Genomic DNA, 22,118 nt, shown 5'->3' with positions numbered 1-22,118 from the left:
GGTTTTCTCCCTGACTACATGAAAATGCACAAGTAACCAATAACTCTGCATAGGAGCACCCAACAGTTCTGCACAGGAGCACACAAGCACTCTGCACAGGAGCACACAAACATTCTGCACAGGAGCACACAAGCACTCTGCACAGGAGCACACAAGCAGGCACCTCTTGCTGAGTCTGAGGGTCCAGGAGGAGCAGGATACACTATCATCCCAACCAGGGTTGCAGGCCAGACTTTAAAGCTGTTTAGATGACATGCAGATTAGGTGCGGTGGTGCACGCTTTTAATTCTAACATTTGGGAGGCAGAGGCAGGCGGATCTCTGAGGCCAGCCTGGTCTACATAGCAAGTTCCAGGCCATCGAGGGCTACACATTGAGACGCTGTCTCAAAAAGTTGTTTTTCCTGATGATCCACAGATGATGTGAGTGACTGGTTTTTATTTATCACCATTAGAAATGGATTCAGTTGAAAATTTCTTAAGTCTGAGCAACACTTCTGAAGCCGATCATTTACTGGCCTCTCAGGAGACAGGCCTGGAGGTGGGAAGTTCCCCGAAGGCCTAGGGCATCCTCTGCTTCACTGTTCCTAGTACACTGGCTCTTCATTTTGGAGTTCATTGCCTCGCGGTTGTAGAATAGCTGCTGCAGCTCCAGATATCACATCCTCATCTGGATGGACTTACAGCTGCTGAAAGGAAGAGGCAGGATGCCAGGTTTTCTGTGCTTGCTTATCATTTCCAGCAAACAAACCCATTCCTAGCCAGTCCCTCCTCCCCTTGGCCTAAACTCACCACAGGCCACTCCAACCTTGAACCTGGAATTCAGACACTGAATTAGGACCATCTCAACAGTACCCCTCCCTGGGACCGGGTTCAGATCTCTTCCCAAACCCAGGAGTAGGTGAGGCAACTGGCGGGAGCTATGCCCCTCAGGCCTGTCCCCCCCAGGCCCCTGCTGACCCATGAGTACAAGTAGTAGAACCTATATCCAGACTTCATGGCCTTGCCAATTCATGCTGGAGAAAAAACAGAGACCCAGCACCAATTCATGTGACACGTGATCTTTCACCAGGCATATACATTGAACACAGAGCCCCCCACAAATGGCTAACTTAGAAATGGGCTGACATTTAGGCTGACTATAGATGGGTACAAGTCAGCCCTTAATGTCCTGTTGAGGGGACAGTGACCTGGGCCCTGCTCAGTCACATCATGTATATGTTTGTATGCTGGGGCTGGAATTACGGTGGTTGTGAGCTACCCGCCATGGGTGCTTAAAATCAAATCCTGGTCCTCTGCAAAAGCACCAAGCACAGTAAGTACTTTTAACCACCAAGCTGCCTCTTTTCCATTTTTTTGGTGTTTGTATAGGTGTGCACATGCCACAAGGTATGTGTGGAGGTCAGAGGACAAGCTGCAGGAGTTAGCTCTCTCCATCCACCATGTGGGGCCTGGGGATTGAACTCCGGTTATCAGGCTTGGAAGCGAGTACCTTTACTCACAGAGTCATTTAGATGGCCCTCAGGACATTCCTGAAGCATGCCTTATTTGTACCTCGTCCATACCATGGCTCCAGTGACGTCTGAACTCCCAGGAAGCAATCAATGGACCAAGACTTAGGATGGCTTCTCCAGCCTTCTCTCAGACTGGAGCCCATGGCAGTACCTCCCCAGTCTCTGTACAGACACAGACGGGCAGGGCTGCCCGAGAGATACCTCACACGGCTTACAACATCTCAGTAGCCTGGACCTTTCCACAATCAGACAGCTTATGAGACATGGACCGGCCTTGCCTGGCTGTGCCTCTGTTCCTGCCACTGGACTGGGGTTCTTGGTCAGGGCTCCCCACTCATCCCTAGATCAAATACTTTAACTTCTGCAAAGAATCCTTGTATTTTCTGCCTTAAAGTTGCTTCTTGGCTTTTCTTTCAGTTCTGGGCACCGCATGCCACAACCCTCTCTTTTGAGCTGGGGTCTCACGTAACTAAGGCTGGCTTTGAGCTCACTATATAGCAGAGGGTGATCTTTCATTTCTAATCCTCTTGCCCCTCTCTCTACCTCTTGAGTACGGAGATTACAGATGAACACTACCACACCTGGTTTGTGTTGTGCTGGGGATCAAATCCTGGGCTTTGTGCATGCTAACAAGCAGTCTCCCAAATGAAACACACCTCCAGCCCTCCAAGTTTACTAAGAAAACCCCTAGGCTGGGACTATCATTCAATGGTAGATCATGTGCCAGGCCCTGGGTTTGATCCCCATCACTGTAAACATGCTGGGTGCAGCATTGTGGAAGGTTCAGTGCCCCCAGCAAGGAGCATGTGGGGTCCTTGCACTAAAGATTCTAGGAAAACCCCTTTCTATGCATTATGCTAGAAATTCTGAAAGTGTAAGGCACATGGTAGGGTGTATAAGGTGTGGGGCTCACTGCTCCTGGACTACTTTTGAGGGCACTGGAGGAAAAGCTCACTCACAGCAGAGCATACCCCACTCACATTTAGAGGGAAAACAAAAGACACGGGTGGATGACATGTCAGCATTTCTACTTCAGGGAACTGATTAATTCCAACCAGGAAAGAATCAGGAACATAATTGCACAGCTCTGGGCACAGCATCTGGACAGTCAGTCCCAGTCCCCCTCGCCCTCAGGATTGTCCTCCCGAGGCACCTCCAGGTCGTTGAAGTGGAAGTTGGCCATCATGTCACGGAGGGCCAACATCAGCCTGTTCAAGCCTTGATTGCGGTTCGGACCCCCGGCCACTCCTTCCTCCAGCCTCTCCCCCTGAACAATGAGACATATCTAAGTGGGGGCTGTCTGTACAGATTTGAGACCTGGGGTTTAGCAGTCTGAGGCAGCCCAAGCTCCAAGATTGGGCCTGTCCCCTCCCAAGATCCCTGCCCAGAAGAAGCAGCTCTGAAAAGCCAAATGCACATGTTTAACCATGGCCGACCTACCGCGATGTTGAGCCATCTTTCTGCCTCACACTACTCACCTTGAAGTGGCTACTGCAAGTTCAGCAGGCCAAGTCCCCACTTCCTAAGCATGGCACCTCAGGCAGGCACAGTCTCAGCCATTCCTGCCTCCACCCTGAGCTGGACTCGCCCATAGCAACTTGGGAGGGAAAGACCAATGTGTTCAATCAACATACCTCTGTGGTGTAATTTGGCAATAATGATCGGAAGAAGAGGGCGATTGTGTTTCCATGGCTGACTGGACTCAGCCTGAAAATTAAAACAAGTTAAGAAAATGAAGGTCAGCAGACACTGTGGGGCCCTAGCCCTTGCCAGCTGTTCTTACCCAGTTTCCTAACGGCTAGGAAGGGGCAGCCTCTAAGTGGAGCTAAGGCTCTGGGTCCTAAACTGCGGATCGGGATCTGGGGTGGGCAGTGAGGACTACCAACCAGCCTAGGGTGGAGCTGTGGACACCCAAGAGCAATGAGAAAGGAGAGGTAAACAGTCCCAGAGTGCTGGCTCTTTAGAGACCTAGCCTTCTGGGTCCCACAGAAAGACAAGGTGACTAGCATCTGAAGGCCGGGGACGGCGTTGGCAGGCAGTAAAGGTCAGGGCATCTCAGGGGATGCAACACAGCGCTACTGCACAGTACCATCACACGTCCACTCTGGGGACTCCAAGAGCACAGAATGCTGCGATGGCTCACTATGCCAGCCTGTGAAGGTATTTCTGAATCCACTGGAAATTCTCATCTTAATCTAAAACCTTAAATGAGAGTCACTCTACTCAACATGTTTTGCCAGGGTCTAGCTGGCCTGGTGTTCCTTGCTTGGAATGGACTGTGGGGCAATGGACCCAGGTAAGGCAGCTGTCAAGGGTAGGGGGAAGGGAAATGAGTTCTTTCATGGCCAGACTCTAACCAACTGCCCAAATACACATGACAGCCTGTGACTCAGGCCTGTTCCATATTAATGCTTGGCCCACAACCCCATTCTCCGGGCTCAGGCACACGGGCCTTCCTTCAGTGCTCACCGGACCTTACACTCTGCTCTTGGAAGGGGGCTTTTGCACATGCTAGAGTGCCAGTTGCCATCCTTTGTCTGGTTGGGCCACATCTTTCTACAAAGCAGGTGACTGTCACTTCCTGGTCTGGCATAACCTTCTTCGTAGTCATTTCTCCCACAGGTTCATAAGTAAATTTGACCCAATGTCTCTCTAGGTTCTAAGTCTGATGTCTGTTGTACAGTGCATCAGGTCAGAGGTGGCTCCTTATTTTGCTTCCCACTGTACTTCTCACACCTGCTACAAAACCTATAGGGGGGTGCTCAGACCTTTGGTGGATTCAGAGGACAGTTCATGTTACACTGTGTGTCCCCTATTCCTGAGTGGATTGGCCCTTTTAGCCTGTGTTTGCCTTTTATCTTTTAATCTGGAAGGACAGCTGCAGCGAGCCCCAAAGGACCAATGAGGGTTTGTGGGTATGAGAACAAAGCAGGGATGGTACCTTTCTGGTCGGACGTAAGAGTAGATGGTGTCCAGGGGAGGCAGAGGATCAAACCCCATCACAGACTGTGTGGTCACATCCTTTAGGAGGGGACAAAAATAGAGATTCTGGAGCACTGCTGGCAGCCTCTGCCTTCCCAAGCATCAGCTGTTGAGGCCTGAGCCATCTGCCAGGAGGCAGCCACTCACCTGGCAGAAGTGCTGTTTCTGTTTCAAGAAACTTTGGGTCTAAGTGGAACAGTCTCTCCCAGAGGATAGTCAGGGGAACATGTATGACATTCCCCAATCAGTAGGATGTAGAGCAAAGGGCATTTTCCACAGGTGCTACCATCTATATTCATGTCACAAATGACTGGCCTGACCACAGACCAGAACTAGGGAGAGCCAATGGGTCCCACTGAGCTGCTGGTTCACCAACTGATGCAGCCTTGGCCCACCCCCGAGAGTGCCAACAGAAAACACAGGAGGCAGTTATATGAAGTACTGCTGCAGGGGTCTGTGAGGAAGGGCTAGGTCTCCAACAGAGACAGCATGACACCCTGGTGGAATAGCTCACTAACAACAATACAGTGAGGAAGGCCCAGGGAAGCTGGCCGAGGGGAAGAGCCCTCTACCAGTTCCAGCTCTGCCGGGCATGCAGGCCAATTTGTAGGTAGCTACACAGTGACTGGCACACACAAAGCCCCCATTTTCAGTATTCCTCTCTTACCGAGGGTAGGGCAGCAACAGCCTCCTTGATCTCAGAGAGTATCACATGGCGGTGGATGTTTCTGGGTGCACGCTGGTACAGCACCTTCCGCCTGAGGCCAGAGTAGACAATGGCAGATAAACTGATAAACTGGTATAAAACACCAAGTCAGCCATAGCCACCTTGGGAAAGATCCAGCAAGGACTTGTGGGATCCAGCTTGTTCCATTTGTGGTAAAACCTACCACCTCTCACCCTTGGGGGTAAGTTGTTACTAGCCCAGAGCCCTGTGGCAGAGTAGACTCTGAGAGCGAAGTCTACTAGATCGGTCTGCAATTTGGTCCCTTCATCTGTGAGATGAAAATGAGGACAGCTGTGGGTAGTCTGGCGAGACACTAAAGAAGTGTCCACAACAGAATTCCCTGGGTGTGTCAGCTGTTACTGCTACTGTATGGGGCCTGCCACCTGCTGGACACAGAGCTGAGAAGCAGCTCAGGAGATGTAGCCCAGACAGCAGCTCTGAGACTGGGCTGGGGGCTAAAAGCAATAGTACTTCCTCTTCCCCAGTCCTCAGACAGTCTAGAATTTAGCCTCATGTCTACCACTGGACCTCCTGATTCCATGGCTCAGGGAGATGACAGAGCCAGGACAGAACAGAACCCTCAGAACTAGCCACCCTGGCTGTAGCTGCCCCCAGAGCCAGGATGCTGATGAGCAAAACTGCATAAATGGGCAAAGGGGCTGCTTCTTAAATGCAGTGTAACAGGTTCTATGTGACAGGAAACCCCACATGTAGAAAGGAGGTCAGCAAGTTGCTCTGGTGGCCTTTTGGCTCCAATCTTTGTCAAGAAGGGTAAGAAAAGCAATCATGATAGCAAGTATGGAAACAGAGCACAAAAGCATAAACAAAACCACACACCCCTTCACATCTCTGTGTGGATAATAGCAGATATGCCCAGGACCTCCTGGTGACCTCTTCAAAGTCAAGCTGAAATCAGAGGCCCCATGTCCGTGAGAAAGATCCAGGAGGAGACACACAAAAGCCTCATACCAGCAGGGTGCCCTCCCTAAGTTAGGTTCTCTGACATATCTGTCAGGCTCAGCTCACCTATTCTCACAGGCCTCCACAGCAGGGTCCCCAGCATCCACTGCTTGCAGAACCTCACGGACGTTTTCCTCCAGCCAGCTCATAATGGCGGGTTCTTTCCAAAGAAAGTGTGACCTCCCAAGGTACAGACTCACCAGCTGGCTCAGGGCAGGGGGCTGGCTGTGGAAGAACAAGGAAACCAGACCTCTGGCTGAGCTCCATGGCGGGCAAAGCGACATCCAGGAACAGCCTAGTACCTTGGACTAAAGGAGGTTACCCCTCAGCCACTGACCAGGGATATTCCACCTCGGAGGGTTGGGTATTCCTGAAGGGTAGAGCACACTCTTGTTGTCTGAGTTTAGTAATACTGACCACTTGACAGAAATGTGAAAGACACCAGAATGAGTATGTTTTCTTGTGTGGAACAGCACCAAAGGATGGCCCTCAGCTGCTGATTACAAGTTTGTAGGAGGGATGGGGGCCATGACATGATGTATATTGCTCTTTTTTCTGGTCTATGAGAAATGTGACAATACAGAAATCTAGGGAAAATTAACGATAGCAAAGATCATGAGCGAACCTCATTTTTTAGACTAGAGGCTGCTCCCCTGCCCCATAGAGGTGAAATGTCTTGCACATGGATGTGGGCTCTGGGGGCTTCCTCAGCTGCATAGAGTCCCCCAGGACAAGCTCCTCTCTTCCTTTAAAGGTGAGGGGAACAGTGCCCACAGGCTCACATCGTTACCTTATCTCAGCATCTGGCCCAAAGAAGCGGTGGTCTGAGACTGTCGCATCAGGCCGCACACTGCAATACTCCAGCAATGGCATAAGGGCTGGAAAAAAAAAAAAAAAGGTAAAGGCTTCATGTATTCTGCAGCCCTTATTGTTCTGGCTCCCAGCCACTAACTATTCTTAAGATAAAGGAAGCTGGATAGCCAAGGGGCCATTTCTGACTACCATTACAAATCTGTTCCTAGGCTGGGTCTCTCACACTAGACGCCAAGGTACCTCTGAACCCTGGGGAAGTCCATCCTGCTGCCTCTTGTTCCATTTGCATCCAAGGAAGACTTGCCTATCCCCTCCAAGCACAGGTGGCTGGATGCTTTGATCATATGAAGGTCAGACATGAGAGTGAGTGGGGCTGACTGTGCCCTGCAAGAGCTAACTCTGCAGGGACCAGGAACAGATCAGTGGCCAACACAGGGCTCCCTTGCATGTAGTGCTCTTCACCCAAGTGCTAGCTTCTCTAAACAGCTTGCATGCTGGTAATCTATCAACACAGTCCTCCCAGTGACTTCCTGGGGACATGCTCATACTGCAGCATCCTGTGAGGAGGTAGTGCTAGCTATATCAGACCACAAAAGACATAAGCAGCTTCTAAGTAGTGGAACTGACCCTCACTGGGTTAGCAAATAGGCACTATTTCTGCCTGAGGTTGCTCAGGTCTGGTTGGTAGGCAGAGTGCTGGCAGAGTTCAAGGAACTCAGAGTCTACAATGTGGTACCAATTCTGGGTCTTTCTAACAGAAAAGAAGTCGGCCCCACAGGAATCTTGTCAGTTGCACTCTGAGTACACTCTTAGGAAAGATCTTACTCTCCTGGCCACGTCTGTGAGAACGCCTGGGCAAGTAGACCAGGGCCTCCTCCTGGCTACTCACAGCCCTTCAAGCTGCCTCTGGGCTAGCCTCAAGCCTTTCTAGATACTACGTCTGCTTTTTTTCCTCAAGTGCCAAAGACCATCTAACATACTGCATGTTCTGGAAAATGCCCTGCTCTCCCATCCTGAAACTAAACCTCAGAAAAGACATCTGTCTCGCCCCCCCCCCCCCCAACTTGTAGTAGGCTCACTGAAGTGGATAGACTAGCTATCTAACTAGAACTACAGCAAGTCTTTAGGCCTTTAAGGAAAGGCAATCTTTCCGTGAAGTAGGGGGAGGGCTGTGACCTAGACTCAATCCCCAGACAAGAGGTGGCACTTACCTCCAGGGAACATGGTGAGTGCCTGCTGTATCAGGAGGGAAGCCTGTTGCCTGGCAGAGGCGAGCTCATGCTCAGGTAAGTCTGTTTGCTGACTCATGAGGAAATATGCCAATGGAACTGAGAAGGCAAAATTTGGGAGCTGGGATAGGTTCCGATGAGCCTATAAGGGACGAAGAAACAAAGTCTGTGGCCTTAAGCTTGTGTAGACAAAATGCATAGTTTACAAGTGTGTGATGGGTACCAGGTGAGCCCCACAACTGCTTCCCTGTGGGCCTTTCACCCTAACTCAGGATGAGGAAAACCCATTTTCTACATGTAGGAAGCAGAAGAGGACAAGGAAGGACAGGAATCAGCCCAATCAGATGACTGATGCTACAGCAGCAGGCAAGGGCCTTGGAGGCCCCTAAGGATAGATGTCCCCTGCCCAGACTTAGCTCTGGAAGCAGGCAAGCCAGCCTTCTTGCCTATGCAGAAAGCTATAAAGTCAGTCATCAAAAGTGAGATCTGACTCCACCTAACCTAGAAGTGTTTTCCAGTACTTTCCTTTCTTTCTCTATGGTTTGTGAGGCTAGTGACTTGTTCTTCGTCTTCTCCATTGGGTATATATGGTGGTGCATACAGGTACATGAGTGCAGAGGCTGGAGGTCATTATTGGGTGTCTTTCCTCAATTGTTCTCCAAATCTATTTCACTTCTTAGTTTTGTAAAAATCATTCATTTATCTATTTATTTAGTATGCACGTGTATGTATACATGCATACCATAGCACATATGTAGAGGCCAGCAGACAACTTGCAGAGGTCAGTTCTTTCCTTCCACTATGTGGGTTCTAAGGACCAAACTTACATCATCAGGCATGGTCTCAAGTGCTTTTACCTGTGAAGCCATCTCTCTGCTTCTCGACCTTTATAGATAGGTCTCTTACCACACCTAAGAGCATCAGTCTGTCTAGGCTAGCTAGCCAATGCACCTACTCCTGCCCTGTCCCCTAAAATAACTGGAGTTGCATCACAAATCACTACGCCCTGCTTTTTTTTTTTTATTCTACTACTACATGAGCCATAATGCTCACTTACCTGCAGCCCTTTGTCATTTCCTGTAGCCAGGCTTTCATGAGCTCCAGGGAGTCTACAAATCAGATCCCAACGAGCAAAACTTCCTGGCCATCTATACCAAACATTACATAACTTAAAATGATCGATCCCTTACTAGGCCCTGCTGGAAGCAACCAGCACAAAACCCAACGCCTCTCTTCTCTGACAAGAACCAACCATGGGATGGGATGGGAGTCCTGTATTCTTTAAAGTATCTAGCAGTCACATTATGGAGAATGGCAGAATGGCTCTTAAAGCAAGGTAGTTGACTCAACAAACTGAAATTGTCACTTTGACACATGTCCACAGTCATGGACAGACAGTTATGTTCTTTCCTGGTGATGTCTGGCACCCAAGGTATACTTAGCATTTACAGCATCTGGGCCAGAGGCTAGCAGTGTGGTGTCAGGCCATCCTTCATTTTTATTTACATGCAAATCAAGTAAGGCACAAGGGACTGGTTTATGACTGTCTCTCCAGCATTTCTGCAGAATGTGGGTCTGTATGCTGAGGTTCCCCATGTCAATCCTATATGGTGCTCTGCTTCATGATTACCTCTTTTTTTTTTTTTTTTTTTTTAAGATTTATTATTTATTATATACACAGCATGTTTTGCCTACAGGCCAGAAGAGGGCACCAGATCTCTACAGGTGGTTGTGAGCCACCAAGTGGTTGCTGGGATTTGAACTCAGGACCTCTGGAAGAGCAGTCGGTGCTCTTCACCTCTGAGTCATCTCTCCAGCCCCTCATGATTACCTCGTAAGTGGAGCACAGTGAGTCCTGGGGTTTCCCCAACTTTTCATCACTACTAGTACCACTGTTGGTGTATACGTACTTGGTGCAGGCCTGTGAACAGGGGTTCACCATCTAGGAAGACTGTAATTGTTCAACAGAGGTAAAGAGGAAGCCAGAAAAGCAGGAGGCCCTTGGGATCTACCTGCGCTGACTCATGCCTTCCCCATCGTATCTCAAACACAGAGGTGTAGCTGAGCCAGGTAAGGGAGTCACACAGCTGCAAACGGCTTCCACATACCTCCCACTCCTGGAAGAGGCGGATCAGGTACTCATAGTTCCGGGCCCGTAAGGCCAGGTGGTCGACAAGCAGCAGCATGCACAGGGGGTCCTCATCTGGCTCAAGGCTTCCGGAGGCAGCACAGTAAGTGGAGACAAGGGAGACAGAGGGAGTGTGGTCATGGCTCAAGTCCCCACAGATCTGGGGCCACTGTGGTGGGGACAGGTGGCCATGCAGTCAAAGTGAACACTCACCTCAGGATGAGCTTGCAGTACTCCAGTGCAGTACGTGGGCATCCTCGCTTCTCCAAGAAACTCATCTGCTTGTAGAGGGCCAGGTAGAAGCTCCTAGATCAAAGACAGTTATCCGTGAATTAGTGACAGAGAGGCAGTGGAGCATGACAAGGCCTAGCACGTGTCCGCCCTCTGTGTTGAGACAGCATTTCCTAAGTGGCTAGACACAGTGTTTGTGAACATTCCCTGTATGTCTGGAGGAGACACATGCTCCCTGTTATTTAGTTATAAATGTACTTAGACACGGAAATCAAGCTTTTCTGGTTTTGAGACATGGTCTGACCATGCTGCCAAGTCTGACCTTGAACAAACTGGCTCAGGAGATCTTCCTACTTCAGAATGCCAAGTCTGTTCACAGATGCCACTATGCTAGGCTATAATCAAGTGTATGTGAAACCTCTCTTTTCTTCTTTTTCTTTTTTGCTTCCTTAAGAGGAGCTCTTATGTAGCCCAGGCTGGCATCAAATTTACTATGTAATCAGAGATGATCTCACCTGATTCCTACAGGCATGTGCCGCCACACCTGGCAAAACCTGTGTTCTTTTTTTTTTAAAGATTTATTTATTGGGTTGGGGATTTAGCTCAGTGGTAGAACACTTGCCTAGCAAGCGCAAGGCCCTGGGTTCAATCCTCAGCTCAAAAAAAAAAAAAAAGGATTTATTTATTATGTAGACAATGTTCTTCCTGCATGTGTCCCTGCAGGCCAGAAGAGGACACTAGATCTCATTATAGATGGCTGTGAGCCACCATGTGGTTGCTGGGAATTGAACTCAGGACCTCTGGAAGAGCAGCTAATGGCTCTTAACCTCTAAGCTACCTCACCAGCCCCAAAACCTGTCTTTTTCTAGTTGTTTTCTGATTACCATTTAAAGGAAGAGAATTAGAACCTATATCATTATACTCTTAACTTATGCTCAGATTTTAACAGTTGTCATAGCATTAAACCTGGATGGATAAAGCTAGACAGCTTTAGTCATCTTGGTGACTTAATTTTAGAGCCTGTTTAAAGAAGTAAGAGTTTAACTAGAAGAGAGAAAAGCAATGCACAGGAACCCAACATTGTGCAGGAGAGCACACAACGGCTGTGGCTAGGGTGGGCACTTCCTGCTGTGGCAGACAGCAATATCCAGAGAAGTAGAGTGCTCTGTGTGGAGGGAGGAAGGGAGACACATACTGGCTAAAACCAGAGGGTGGGTGGGCTTCGAGAGACTTGGAAAAGAGTACTCTCCGCACGACCCCTGAAGTCAAGCTGAGTCCACACTCATCTCAGATTTAAGAATCAGGAGAAACAACTGCAAAGCACACTACAAGAGTTTAACCTCACTGGGAATGGGTCTCTTCCTCCAAAAACATGGGAAGCATGATCCCAGCTCTCACTGTTTTGTGGCTTGTCAGAACAATTATAACCTGAATAGGTTTAATTTTGGACCAATCTGATGCCTGGTTCCCTGAGCCCAACCCTCTGCTGTGAGCACACCAAAGCTTACAAGGTACTCTGGATCTTCAGGACCCTGATCCATCCTCAGGGACAGTCTCGCATCACCTGTTTCCCACTAAACTCACAATGACTTGATGGGTGGTCCACTCTCGGGTGGACCAAACTCACCTGTTCTCAGGTCTGCGGTAATCCAGCCTGCAAGTCCCACTGGTGAGGTTGAACAAGGGGTGGAATGCACACTCCATGCTGTACAGTGCTCTCTCTGTGGGCCACAAATACCAGAGGAGGGTGTCACAGACACAATGACTATAACTCTCCCCTCTAACAACTCAAAACAAGGAACGTTCTAGAGGGAGGGAGGTCATGTAACTGGGACCCTGAAAGAGAGATGGCACACACAGGACTTCCCAGGTATTCTTCAATGACTCTAAGTTTACTGCAAAATACATTTGTAAGCTCCAGAGGGAAATGCTTCATATACCAAGACACATAGCTGGTGCTGTGATCTGCTAACATCAAGTACCCACACGTGTACACCAACATGCATCCTCACGAAACCTGCACACGTGTATTCACAGCAGCACCATTTCCAATAGCCAGAAAACAACCTAAGTGTCCATCAACGGATGACAGATACAGAAAATGCAGTCTACACACAGACGGAGTATTATATAGCACAAACAGCGTTCAAGTACAATACATGCTCCAACAGGGATGACGAAGACGGTAAAAGAAAGAAGCCAGACACAAAGGCCACACGTTTGCATGAGCTCTACGCTTCAAGTACAACTGTGGACAAAGGACACTAGCAGCTCCCAGGACTGAGGACAGGACTGCTTACACAGACCAAAGCGTTTTACAGCTGACAGATACAGAGGGTGGTCACGGCTATACAACTGGTGTGCACTAAACACAATCAAGTGTACATTCCACCCAAGTGGATTCTATCTATCTCCATGAAGCACTCTCTGTCATCTCATGAAGTAGCATTTGCCTGTGAGCTGGAGGGGCTTGAGTGGCAGGTGCAGGTGCTGGCTCACCTATAAGGTCTCGAGCCATCTCTTGATCCTCCTGAAAGCGGCAGGCGTCACTGAGCTGCAGAAGTGAGTCAACATGATAGGGACTTGTCTGGAGCAGAACCTGTCGGAAAGGAAGGTAGTTTTAGAGAAAAACCGTAGGTAGAACCCGACACCAGGCCATGCTCCATGCTAAGAAAAATGGTCACCAATCAAATTGTCACAGTTTTTTGTTTGTTTGTTTGTTTTCAAGACAGGGTTTCTCTGTGTAGCTTTGCACCTTTCCTGGAACTCGCTTTGTAGCCCAGGCTGGCCTCAAACTCAGAGAGATCTGCCTGCCTCTGCCTCCCGAGTGCTTGGGATTAAAGGCCTGTGCCACCACTGCCCAGCCTCATAGTTTTTTTTTTTGGTTTTTGTTTTATTTTATTTTTTTTTTTGTTTTCAGTCTTTTTCCCCCCTAAAGCTTTATTTATTTATGTTATGTATGAGTGCTCTGTCTGCATGTATAACTTTCTGCCAGAAGAGGGCATCATATCCCTAAATAGATGGTAGTGAATGTTGTTTCTGGGAATTGAACTCAGGACCTCTGGAAGAGCAGCCAGTGCTCTTAACCACTCAGCCATCTCTCCAGCCTGAGCCTTTTCTCTTTTTGAGAGAGGGTTTCACTATGTATTCTTGGCTGGCCTGGAATTCACTATGTAGCCCAGGCTGCCCTCTAACTCAGAGATCCACCTGCTTCTGCCTCCCAAGTGCTGGGATTAAAGGAGTATACTACCGTGCCTGGCTCATAGTCTACTTTTAACTCAAGGTATATGGTGTTGTGGCTGAGCTGAACCACTGATCTAGTTCAAAGTAGGAACTCAGAAACTGGCCTAATTAGCTCTCTATGCCCTAACCAAGAGCATGGAAATTAGCATTTTTCTTCTCCTCAAAGGAATGTGACATCATTCAGGGGTCAGGTATACAAAGGCACAAAGGATGAGCTCCTCTTTGTCCTCAGTGATTGCAAACTGTGGCCCACACTTGGGGCTGGCAGGGTAGTCACAGAGAACACAGGCTGCAGGAACACGAAAGGCACAGGCCCCCTGAAGAAGGGATCATGCATACCCACTGCTGCACCACCTCAGCTAAAGGCAAAGACAGCAGGGAAAAGACCCCACAATGCTCTGCACACAGTCTGCAGAAGGGAACTGAGGGCGGAGTGTGGCTCTCCTCTGAGGAGAGGCTACACTGTTAGTCGCAAGCACATTTCCTCTAAACACAGGGTCTGACTGCTCTGCACACAGGCATCTTTCATTCTTAGGGGAAGCAGTGGCTCTCAGACAAGCCTCCCCAAATCACAGAGGGAGCTGGCCCAGGCATAGTACACCGCTTGATCTCTGCCCATCAGGAGCTGCAGGGTTACGCACCACAATGTTGTTTGGCTCCATGGACTCCACAGCCACCAGGAACTTGTGCTGTGCTTGCTGGTACTCCTCATTGTGCTCAAATGCAAAGAAAGAAAGGCCTTTCTTGGATTCCAGCAGCCGCATTGACAGACCTGGAAGAAATAAGTATTGCTCAGGGAGGGTGTGCTAGGGGCCAGGCTATGGCACTTTGCAGGACTCTGCAGCTCTAGGCAGTCACAGCCCTCCTGTTGTTCCTGGCACAAATATGCCACATGAACTCAACTCAAACTGAGTGTCTGGTACAGGTTGCCAGCCCTGGTGCTATACAGGCTGTAAGCTGATATCTGCCAAGAGCTCTTACAGAGTGCCTAGGCCTGCTCACACTGCATCAGCTGTACCAAGACCTAGAGTCCTGTCTGTTTTGCTTCCTCAGACTCAACCAGAGTACACACAGGAGGGAAATGTGCCAGGTAGTATGGCTGGCTAGAAGCAATACTAGAGGCTACAGCACCGTAGCTGCCTGGTGGAACACCACGTCCAGGTTTGGGGATTGGCATCCCAAGTGGCTATTCAGTGAGCACTACCCCAGATCCTACAGGTGATGGTGAGCTATGACTAGATGCTTTTTCTCTGTTCCTTATATACAAGGTGGAGTGCACAGGAACATTTCTCTCTGGGAAATTTCCATTAACTAGGACAGTAATTCTTGGTCTCCAAGTTCCCCTCCTAAAATAGTCCTATCTTAGGCCAGCGTCTGGCAGGACCACACGGTCAGCAAGCTTGCCTGCATGTGTAGGTGTTCTTGTTGACAAGCGAGAGGCCCGGCAGGGACAAAAGATACTGTTAGGCACCAGTGCACAGGCCCAGAGCTCCCACACAGGTCTTCACCAGCATAGAAGAGCCAGGACTGTTGGGGAGCGGCAGGCCGACTGCATCACTATCACCAGCACAGCTACACACCCTTACCCTCTGAGGGCTCTCACGCCTGTCGATCGAGACATGGAAAGGGGTCTCTGGACACTTCCATCATGCCCTCTTGCCTCTCTCTGTACTGCTGCTCTTTTCTTTCTTCTCTCTTTTTTTAAATTTTTTACTTTTCGAGACAGGGTTTCTCTGTGTAGTTTTGAAGCCTGTCCTGGATCTCATTCTGTAAACCAGGCTGGCCTTGAACTCACAGAGATCTGCCTGGCTCTGCCTCCTGAGTGCTGAGATTATAAGTGTGTGCCACCACCACCTGGCTTGCCCTCTTTCTTTAAATTATGCATACTTGATAGCTTGACTGCCCAAGAGAACCAAGAGTATTAGTACGAAATCTAAGTCACTGCCCAAAACCCAGCAGGGCCTCACCTGGTTTGCTATATCGGGGCCAAGTGCTTTTAGGGGTTGTCAGCCATGTACACTTGGGATATACACGCTGTCTTTGTCGAGGCCTGGAGAAACAGAACACAGTACAGTTTTACTTTCCATAGCGGACAGGGGGACCAGGTTGGTCAGCCTAATCTCGATGAGAACTGTGAAACTCAAGATGCAGGCAGGGAAGATACATGGAAAAGAAGTAGAATGACTAGTGGGCAAGGCAAGGGGATGGAACCCGGCATTAGCAACATTAGCCACCATCACATAACCACAGAAACAGAAAAGGAATTCAGGCTGGAGGTGAAGCTCTGAGAACTTGGCCAGCTCTAGGTTCATCCACAGCAACAACAAATTAAAAGAGAAAGTTTACACAGTCCAATAAAAAGGCACAGGGGGACAGGTGTGGTGGCATACAGCTTTAATCCCAGCATTCGAGAAGCAGATGTAGGTGGATCTCTGAGTTTGAGGCTGGCTTGGTTTACACAGAGAGCTCCAGACAGTCAAGGATACATAATGAGACCCTGTCTTACACAAAAAGGCACGAATAAGGAAACCAAAATAATGAAAGCCTAAAATAAAACAATAAAGGTGGTGGTGCACGCCTTTAATCCCAGCACTCGGGAGGCAGAGCCAGGTGAATCTCTGTGAGTTCGAGGCCAGCCTGGTCTACAGAGAGAGTTCCAGAACAGGCTCCAAAGCTACACAGAGAAACCCTGTCTCAAACAAACAAACAAACAACCTAAAAAACCAAAAACATAAAGAGTAAGCCAGGCCTGAGAGTATTCTGTTGACACACATGAGCTACGAGCTGGTTCCCCTAGTGCATCAGGCTGAACAAAAGCAACCCTTGGTTAAAGCTGAGTGCAAGGGAGTAAGAGGACTATCTGACTGATAAATGAACACATCAGAGTCTGAAGAGGAAGCACTGGCGATAAGAAGAATGCTGAAGGGCACGAGCACTTCTGTGGAAGAACAGCAGCCGGACCGAGGAGCACTGAGGTCTGCAGGGAAAGGAAAGCTCCTCACACAGATCTTGCATGGATCATCGGAGCCAAACCTTCCCATGGCCTGATCAGATGGTGACCAGGAGGGCACAGATGGCAGAGGAGGAGAAAGGAGCCTTCTTGCTTCCGAAAGGGAGAGCTGGGTTGACCTGAGTGAGTCACATGTGGATATGTGTTACTCTCTATGTTTCCTTAATAATTCCAGCTACTTCGAAAAGAATGAGTAACAACTGTGTTTTCAGAAACAAGATAGAAAAGCTTTTTTTTTTTCTCTCTCAAGAAGAAATAAAATAACTATAGGAGAAAATCAAGTGTATTAGAGAAAGAGTCAGAATCTGAAAGAAAAGAAGATAGGCAGTTAACCCAGAGATGGTTCCTTGCAGGACCTGACAAGTGAACTGCCCCAAGCCTACAGGATCTGGGAAGGCCACTCTGCCTAGCTCTGAAGTGAGCCTTTAGCCTGCAGAGGGAAATTTAGGGTGCAGAGGGAGGGTCCCGAGGAACACTTTGAGGTTCTCAGACCCACAGAGTAGAGGGCATGTTCAGAGGGGTTTGGGAAGGAGCTTTGGACAGATACTGTCACAACAGGAAGTTGAAGGCCCCAAAAGAGCAGCGACCACATTGGGAGAAGAAAAGGCCCCAGGCTTTGCCTCAAAGCAGCAGGGTAAGGAGTGGAGAATGAAAAGGAAAAACACTGTAGCTTCTAGGAGAAATCTTCAGTAGGACAAAACTTTTTTTTTTTTTTAAGCCGGAGTCTTTATTTTTACCCAGGGTCTCTTCATGTAGCCTAGGCTGGCTTTGAACTTGAAATCCCCCTGCTTCAGCCTCCTCAGCCCAGGCATTGCAGGTGAGCAACTCCAAGTCTAGCCGAGGATGTGTTTTTAAAAAATCTTTTGTTTCAGTTGGGCAGTGATGGTGCATGCCTTTAATCCCAGCACTTGGGAGGCAGAGACAGGTGGAGCTGAGTTGGGGCCAGCCTGGTCTACAGCTAGTTCCAGGACAGCCAGGGCTACACAAAGAAACCCTATCTTAAAAAACCAAAACCAAACCAAACCAAAAGCCAAACTTTTATATTTAGAAGCTTTTTTTCCCCCCAGAGCTGAGGATCAAACCCAGGGCCTTGCGCTTGCTAGGCAAGCGCTCTACCACTGAGCTAAATCCAACCCCTAAAAGCTTTTTTATATTTGTTTCATGTATATCAATGTTTTGTATACATTATGTATGTGTACTATGAGCATGCCTGGTATTGTGGATGTCAGAAAAGGTGTTCAGAGTCCCTGAAACTGGAGTTACAGATGGTTGTGAGCTACCATTGAGTACTAGGGATAAAACCAGATCTTCTGAAAAGCAACAAGTGCTCTGAACTGCTACGTTAGCTCTCTAGCCTGTTTTTTACATTTTGAAATTGATCCATGTATTTGTGTTCACACTCATGCACACATGTGAGCATCTATGTGCCGTGGTCCAGTGTGAAGGTTGGAGGACAACGAGGTGAATCTGTTTTCCTTCCATCATGTTAGTCTCTAGGACTGAACTTGGCAGCAGGCAATATGACTCTCTGGGCCACCTCTCTGGCCTAACTTAAAAGTCTTAAAGAAACAAATATAATACTAGAACAGTAACAAATGAACTGGGGTCATGGTGGCACTGCCTATAGTCTCAGCTGTTCAGTAGTTTAAGACCAGGATTGAGGGATGTTCAATATGTACTCAGTCAGCATGTATAAGGCTGTGGGTCTAACCCTAGCACTATATAGACTGAAATAAATACAATTATTAACTAATATCAGTAACTACAATTTATAGAAACAGGACATAAAAACTGTAATGAGGGGTTGGGGATTTAGCTCTCAATGGTAGAGCACTTGCCTAGCAAGCGCAAAGGCCCTGGGTTCGGTCCTCAGCTCTGAAAAAAAAAAAAAAACTGTAATGAAATGGCAGATAGACAAAGCAGGGTTGCGGGGAGAGAGCAGGAGAGTTGAACCCCACTGTCAGTTTGACAATATTTGGAATTACTAAGACACACCTCTGGGTATGTTTGTGAAGGCACTTATAGAAAGACTTACCCTGAACGTGAGCAGCACCAACCTACGGGCTGGAATATTGAACTCAATAAAGGGTGAAAAGGAAGAAAACCTTCTGAGCACCGGGATCTCTCTCTCTGCTTCCTGACTGTGGACACACGTGACCTCTGCCTCCCACTCCTGCCACCATGTCTTTCCTATGACAGACTGTGCCCCCTTAAACTGTGAGCCACAATAAATCCTTCCTCAAGTCTCTTCTCTCAGGTGTCTGTCACAGCAATAAGAAAAGTTAACTAATACAATGAAACAGGAAACTTGGCCCAGGGCAATACAAGTAAAAGAGAGAACAACTGATTGATTGATTGGTTGGTTGGTTGATTGATTGATTGGCAGGCTAGCTTCATGTATTCCAGGCTAGCTTCAAATTCACTTTGTGGCTTAGGGCGGCTTTGAACTCCTGGTCCTTGCCTCCTCCTCCCAAGTGCTGGGAGTATGGTTGTGTTTTACCATGACTGGGTTATGTGTTGTTGAGGATCAAACCCAGGAATTCAAGCATGCTAGACAAGCACTCTACCATATAAGCCTATAATCCCAGCCTCAAAAGGGAACATTTAAAGTATGAATATTTTTCATCAATGTTCCCAAAAGAAGACATAAAAGTCTGAAAAATTAAACACTAAAAATATAAAATAGGAAATAAATAAGTCAGTTAGTCATGGTGGTACACACCTTTAATCCCAGTACTTGGGGAACAGGAGCAGGTGCATCTCTCTGAATTCCAGGCTAGCCTGGTGTATACACTAAGTTCCAGGCCAGCTCTTACTACATAATGAGATTGTACTCAAACAAACAAAAGAACAAAAACGCCCAAACAAAACCGGAGGGAACACAAGGAAAGCAGGATTAAACAACAAATGAAACACCAGTGGACTCAGTCATAATCTAAGAAATAAAAGTAGAAACAAAAGTCCAAAAACTTCTGTGTCTTCAATGAGGAGAAGAGGCTGACCCTGGGGATCTAAGCTGCACAACTCCTCTGAGGGCGGCAGGCAGCTCCCCTTGTCACAAAATGCTGTGCAGTCATAGGGCGACAGCCAAGAGTGTACACAACCCAGCATCTGGGTCAGTACCCAACCCTGTCCGTCATCGCACAGAGAATGGTAACCTAGGAAACCAGATATGCAAACCAGGCTGTTACAGTGACCAGCAGAGTTCTCTCATGGTCATATAAAGCAAGTATTGGCATGTGCCCCTGCAATATATAATCAAGTATCAAAAATAACCTGGGGATATGGTAAGAGAATGAAAGTCAAAGGTCAAATGACTAAATTTGAATTTTTTCATAAGAATCACTTGTTTTACAATCAGAAAACAAACAAACAAACATAAAACTTAAAAAGCTAATGCTAGGGGCTGGAGAGATGACTCAGATGTTAAGAGCACTTGCTGCCTTTATAGAAGGCCTGGGCTTGGTTCCCACCACCACCCACATGTATGCTCAAAACTGTATGTAACTCCAATTCCAGATGACCTGACACTCTCTCAGGCTTCTTCAGGTACTGCATATACATGATACATTTTCATACATGCAAATACTGAGTGCATTTTCATACATGAAGCACTAATTTCTGTGGGTAGTTTTGGTGCCTGTCCTGGATCTCACTGTGTAGATCAGGCTGGCCTTGAACTCACAGAGATTGCCTGGCTCTGCCTCCTGAGTGCTGGGATTAAAGGCGTGCGCTTGAGAAGCTAAGGCTGAAGGATAGAGAACTCAAGTCCTGGGCCACAGAAGGGACCCTGTCATGAACAATCAAAAGATAGAGTGCTGTGGATTTCGCTCTGTGTAAATAAAATGCTGATTGGCCAGTAGCCAGGCAGGAAATACAGGTGGGACAAGCAGAGAAGAGAATTCTGGAAACAGGAAGGCTGAGGCAGAGAGCCCGGCTAGTCACCACCATGACAAGCAAGATGTAAGGTACAGGTAAGCCATGAGCCACGTGGCAAGTTATAGATGAATAGAAATGGGTTAATTTAAGATAGAAGAAGTAGACAACAAGAAGTCTGCCACAGCCATACAGTTTGTAAACAATATTAAGTCTCTGTGTGCTTACTTGGTTGGGTCTGAGCGACTGTGGGACTGGTGGGTAAGAGAGATTTGTCCTGATTTTGTCCTGACTGTGGGACAGGCAGAAAAACTCCAGCTACAATAGAGCTTTCTAGACATTCTGATGGAGAAGCAGGGAGAATACACATTGCAACCTAACAAAATCCCCAGAGGTGGACCCTGTACCCTTTTCCTTTAGGAATCACAGGACACCCTACAATGCTATCCCTCTGACATGCTATCCAGATACGTAAAACTACTAAACCATCACAGATACAACATCTCACATCACCTCAGCTTTGGTTGCTGACTGAAAATCAAAAATGGGACCTCGAACCACAAAGTCTTTAGCATCTTTGTAAAAATACAATGTACATCCTAGAGAAGGTGTGAGGGACAAAGGCCAGCTCCATGGGAGTCTGATGATTTCACAAATCATTTCTTTTAATCATTTCAGACTCAATGCTAAGAGTTCTACTTGTTCATTATAGGTGTAGATATTTTCCCCTTAGGAAGAACCATGGCAATCTTTCTGCCTCCGTCTCCCTCAACACACGCTTCCCTCTAGAGTCTGAGAGAGACGGACAAAACCTGAAGAACACAGATTGACCAGGGCCTCACCTCTGTTCTCCTAGGACCGCTCGAGCACCAAAATACCTTTTCAGTTCTGTATCTGGGTTCAAGTGTCTGAGGAGAGAGTTTAGAAAGAAAAATTATCTTCTACAATAACTCTAAATTTTTATAATTTTTATAAAGTTTTATAAATTCACATAAGGATATAATCGGGAACTTGGCATGGTGGTGCATGCCTGTAATCTCAGTACCAGGAAGGCTGACAAAGGAAGACCAGGAATCCCAGCAGCCTTGGGCACACTGTGCGACCCACTCTCAAAAAGCAAGCAACAAGCCGGGTGATGGTGGCGCACACCTTTAATTCCAGCACTTAGGAGGCAGAGGCAGGCTGATCTCTGTGAGTTCGAGGCCAGCCTGGTCTACCGAGTGAGATCCAGGAAAGGCACAAAGCTATACAGAGAAACTCTGTCTCAAAAAACCAAAAAAAAAAAAAAAAAAAGCAGGCAACAACCTCTGTGGCAGGAACTACGTTTCACTGAGTATCTATAAAACCAACATATGGATACTTATCCAAATGTGAACTGGAACTCTACACAGTTCAAGAATCCAAGAT

General features: G+C 47.8%; 1 protein-coding gene across 6 annotated transcripts in view; it reads right to left on the bottom strand.

The window, feature by feature from the left end:
* Positions 1-417: 417 nt before the first annotated feature.
* Positions 418-22,118, bottom strand: part of Tcf25 (transcription factor 25) — a 32,438-nt gene continuing 10,737 nt past the window's right edge. For 2 of the 6 annotated variants that reach the window (XM_036187808.1, XM_036187811.1), the window contains 14 exons: positions 21,554-21,619; positions 15,793-15,875; positions 14,467-14,597; positions 13,082-13,181; positions 12,210-12,303; positions 10,565-10,657; positions 10,332-10,437; positions 8,206-8,365; positions 6,972-7,059; positions 6,248-6,406; positions 5,162-5,252; positions 4,454-4,533; positions 3,147-3,219; positions 418-687 (listed from right to left, as the gene is read on the bottom strand). In XM_036187808.1, the coding sequence (XP_036043701.1) occupies positions 679-687; positions 3,147-3,219; positions 4,454-4,533; positions 5,162-5,252; positions 6,248-6,406; positions 6,972-7,059; positions 8,206-8,365; positions 10,332-10,437; positions 10,565-10,657; positions 12,210-12,303; positions 13,082-13,181; positions 14,467-14,597; positions 15,793-15,875; positions 21,554-21,619 (1,333 nt within the window). In that variant the 3' untranslated portion in view covers positions 418-678. Of the gene's footprint in view, positions 688-1,416; positions 2,780-3,146; positions 3,220-4,453; positions 4,534-5,161; positions 5,253-6,247; positions 6,407-6,971; positions 7,060-8,205; positions 8,366-10,331; positions 10,438-10,564; positions 10,658-12,209; positions 12,304-13,081; positions 13,182-14,466; positions 14,598-15,792; positions 15,876-21,553; positions 21,620-22,118 lie in introns of those variants that run through there. The other 4 variants (XM_036187809.1, XM_036187812.1, XM_036187806.1 and 1 more) reach the window with 2 other exon arrangements.

The sequence above is a fragment of the Onychomys torridus genome, chromosome 5, assembly GCF_903995425.1.
Source record: "Onychomys torridus chromosome 5, mOncTor1.1, whole genome shotgun sequence".
Taxonomy (NCBI): Eukaryota; Metazoa; Chordata; class Mammalia; order Rodentia; family Cricetidae; genus Onychomys; species Onychomys torridus.
The sequence above is the reverse complement of the archived record's forward strand: the minus strand, read 5'-3'. Positions and strand labels throughout refer to the sequence as shown.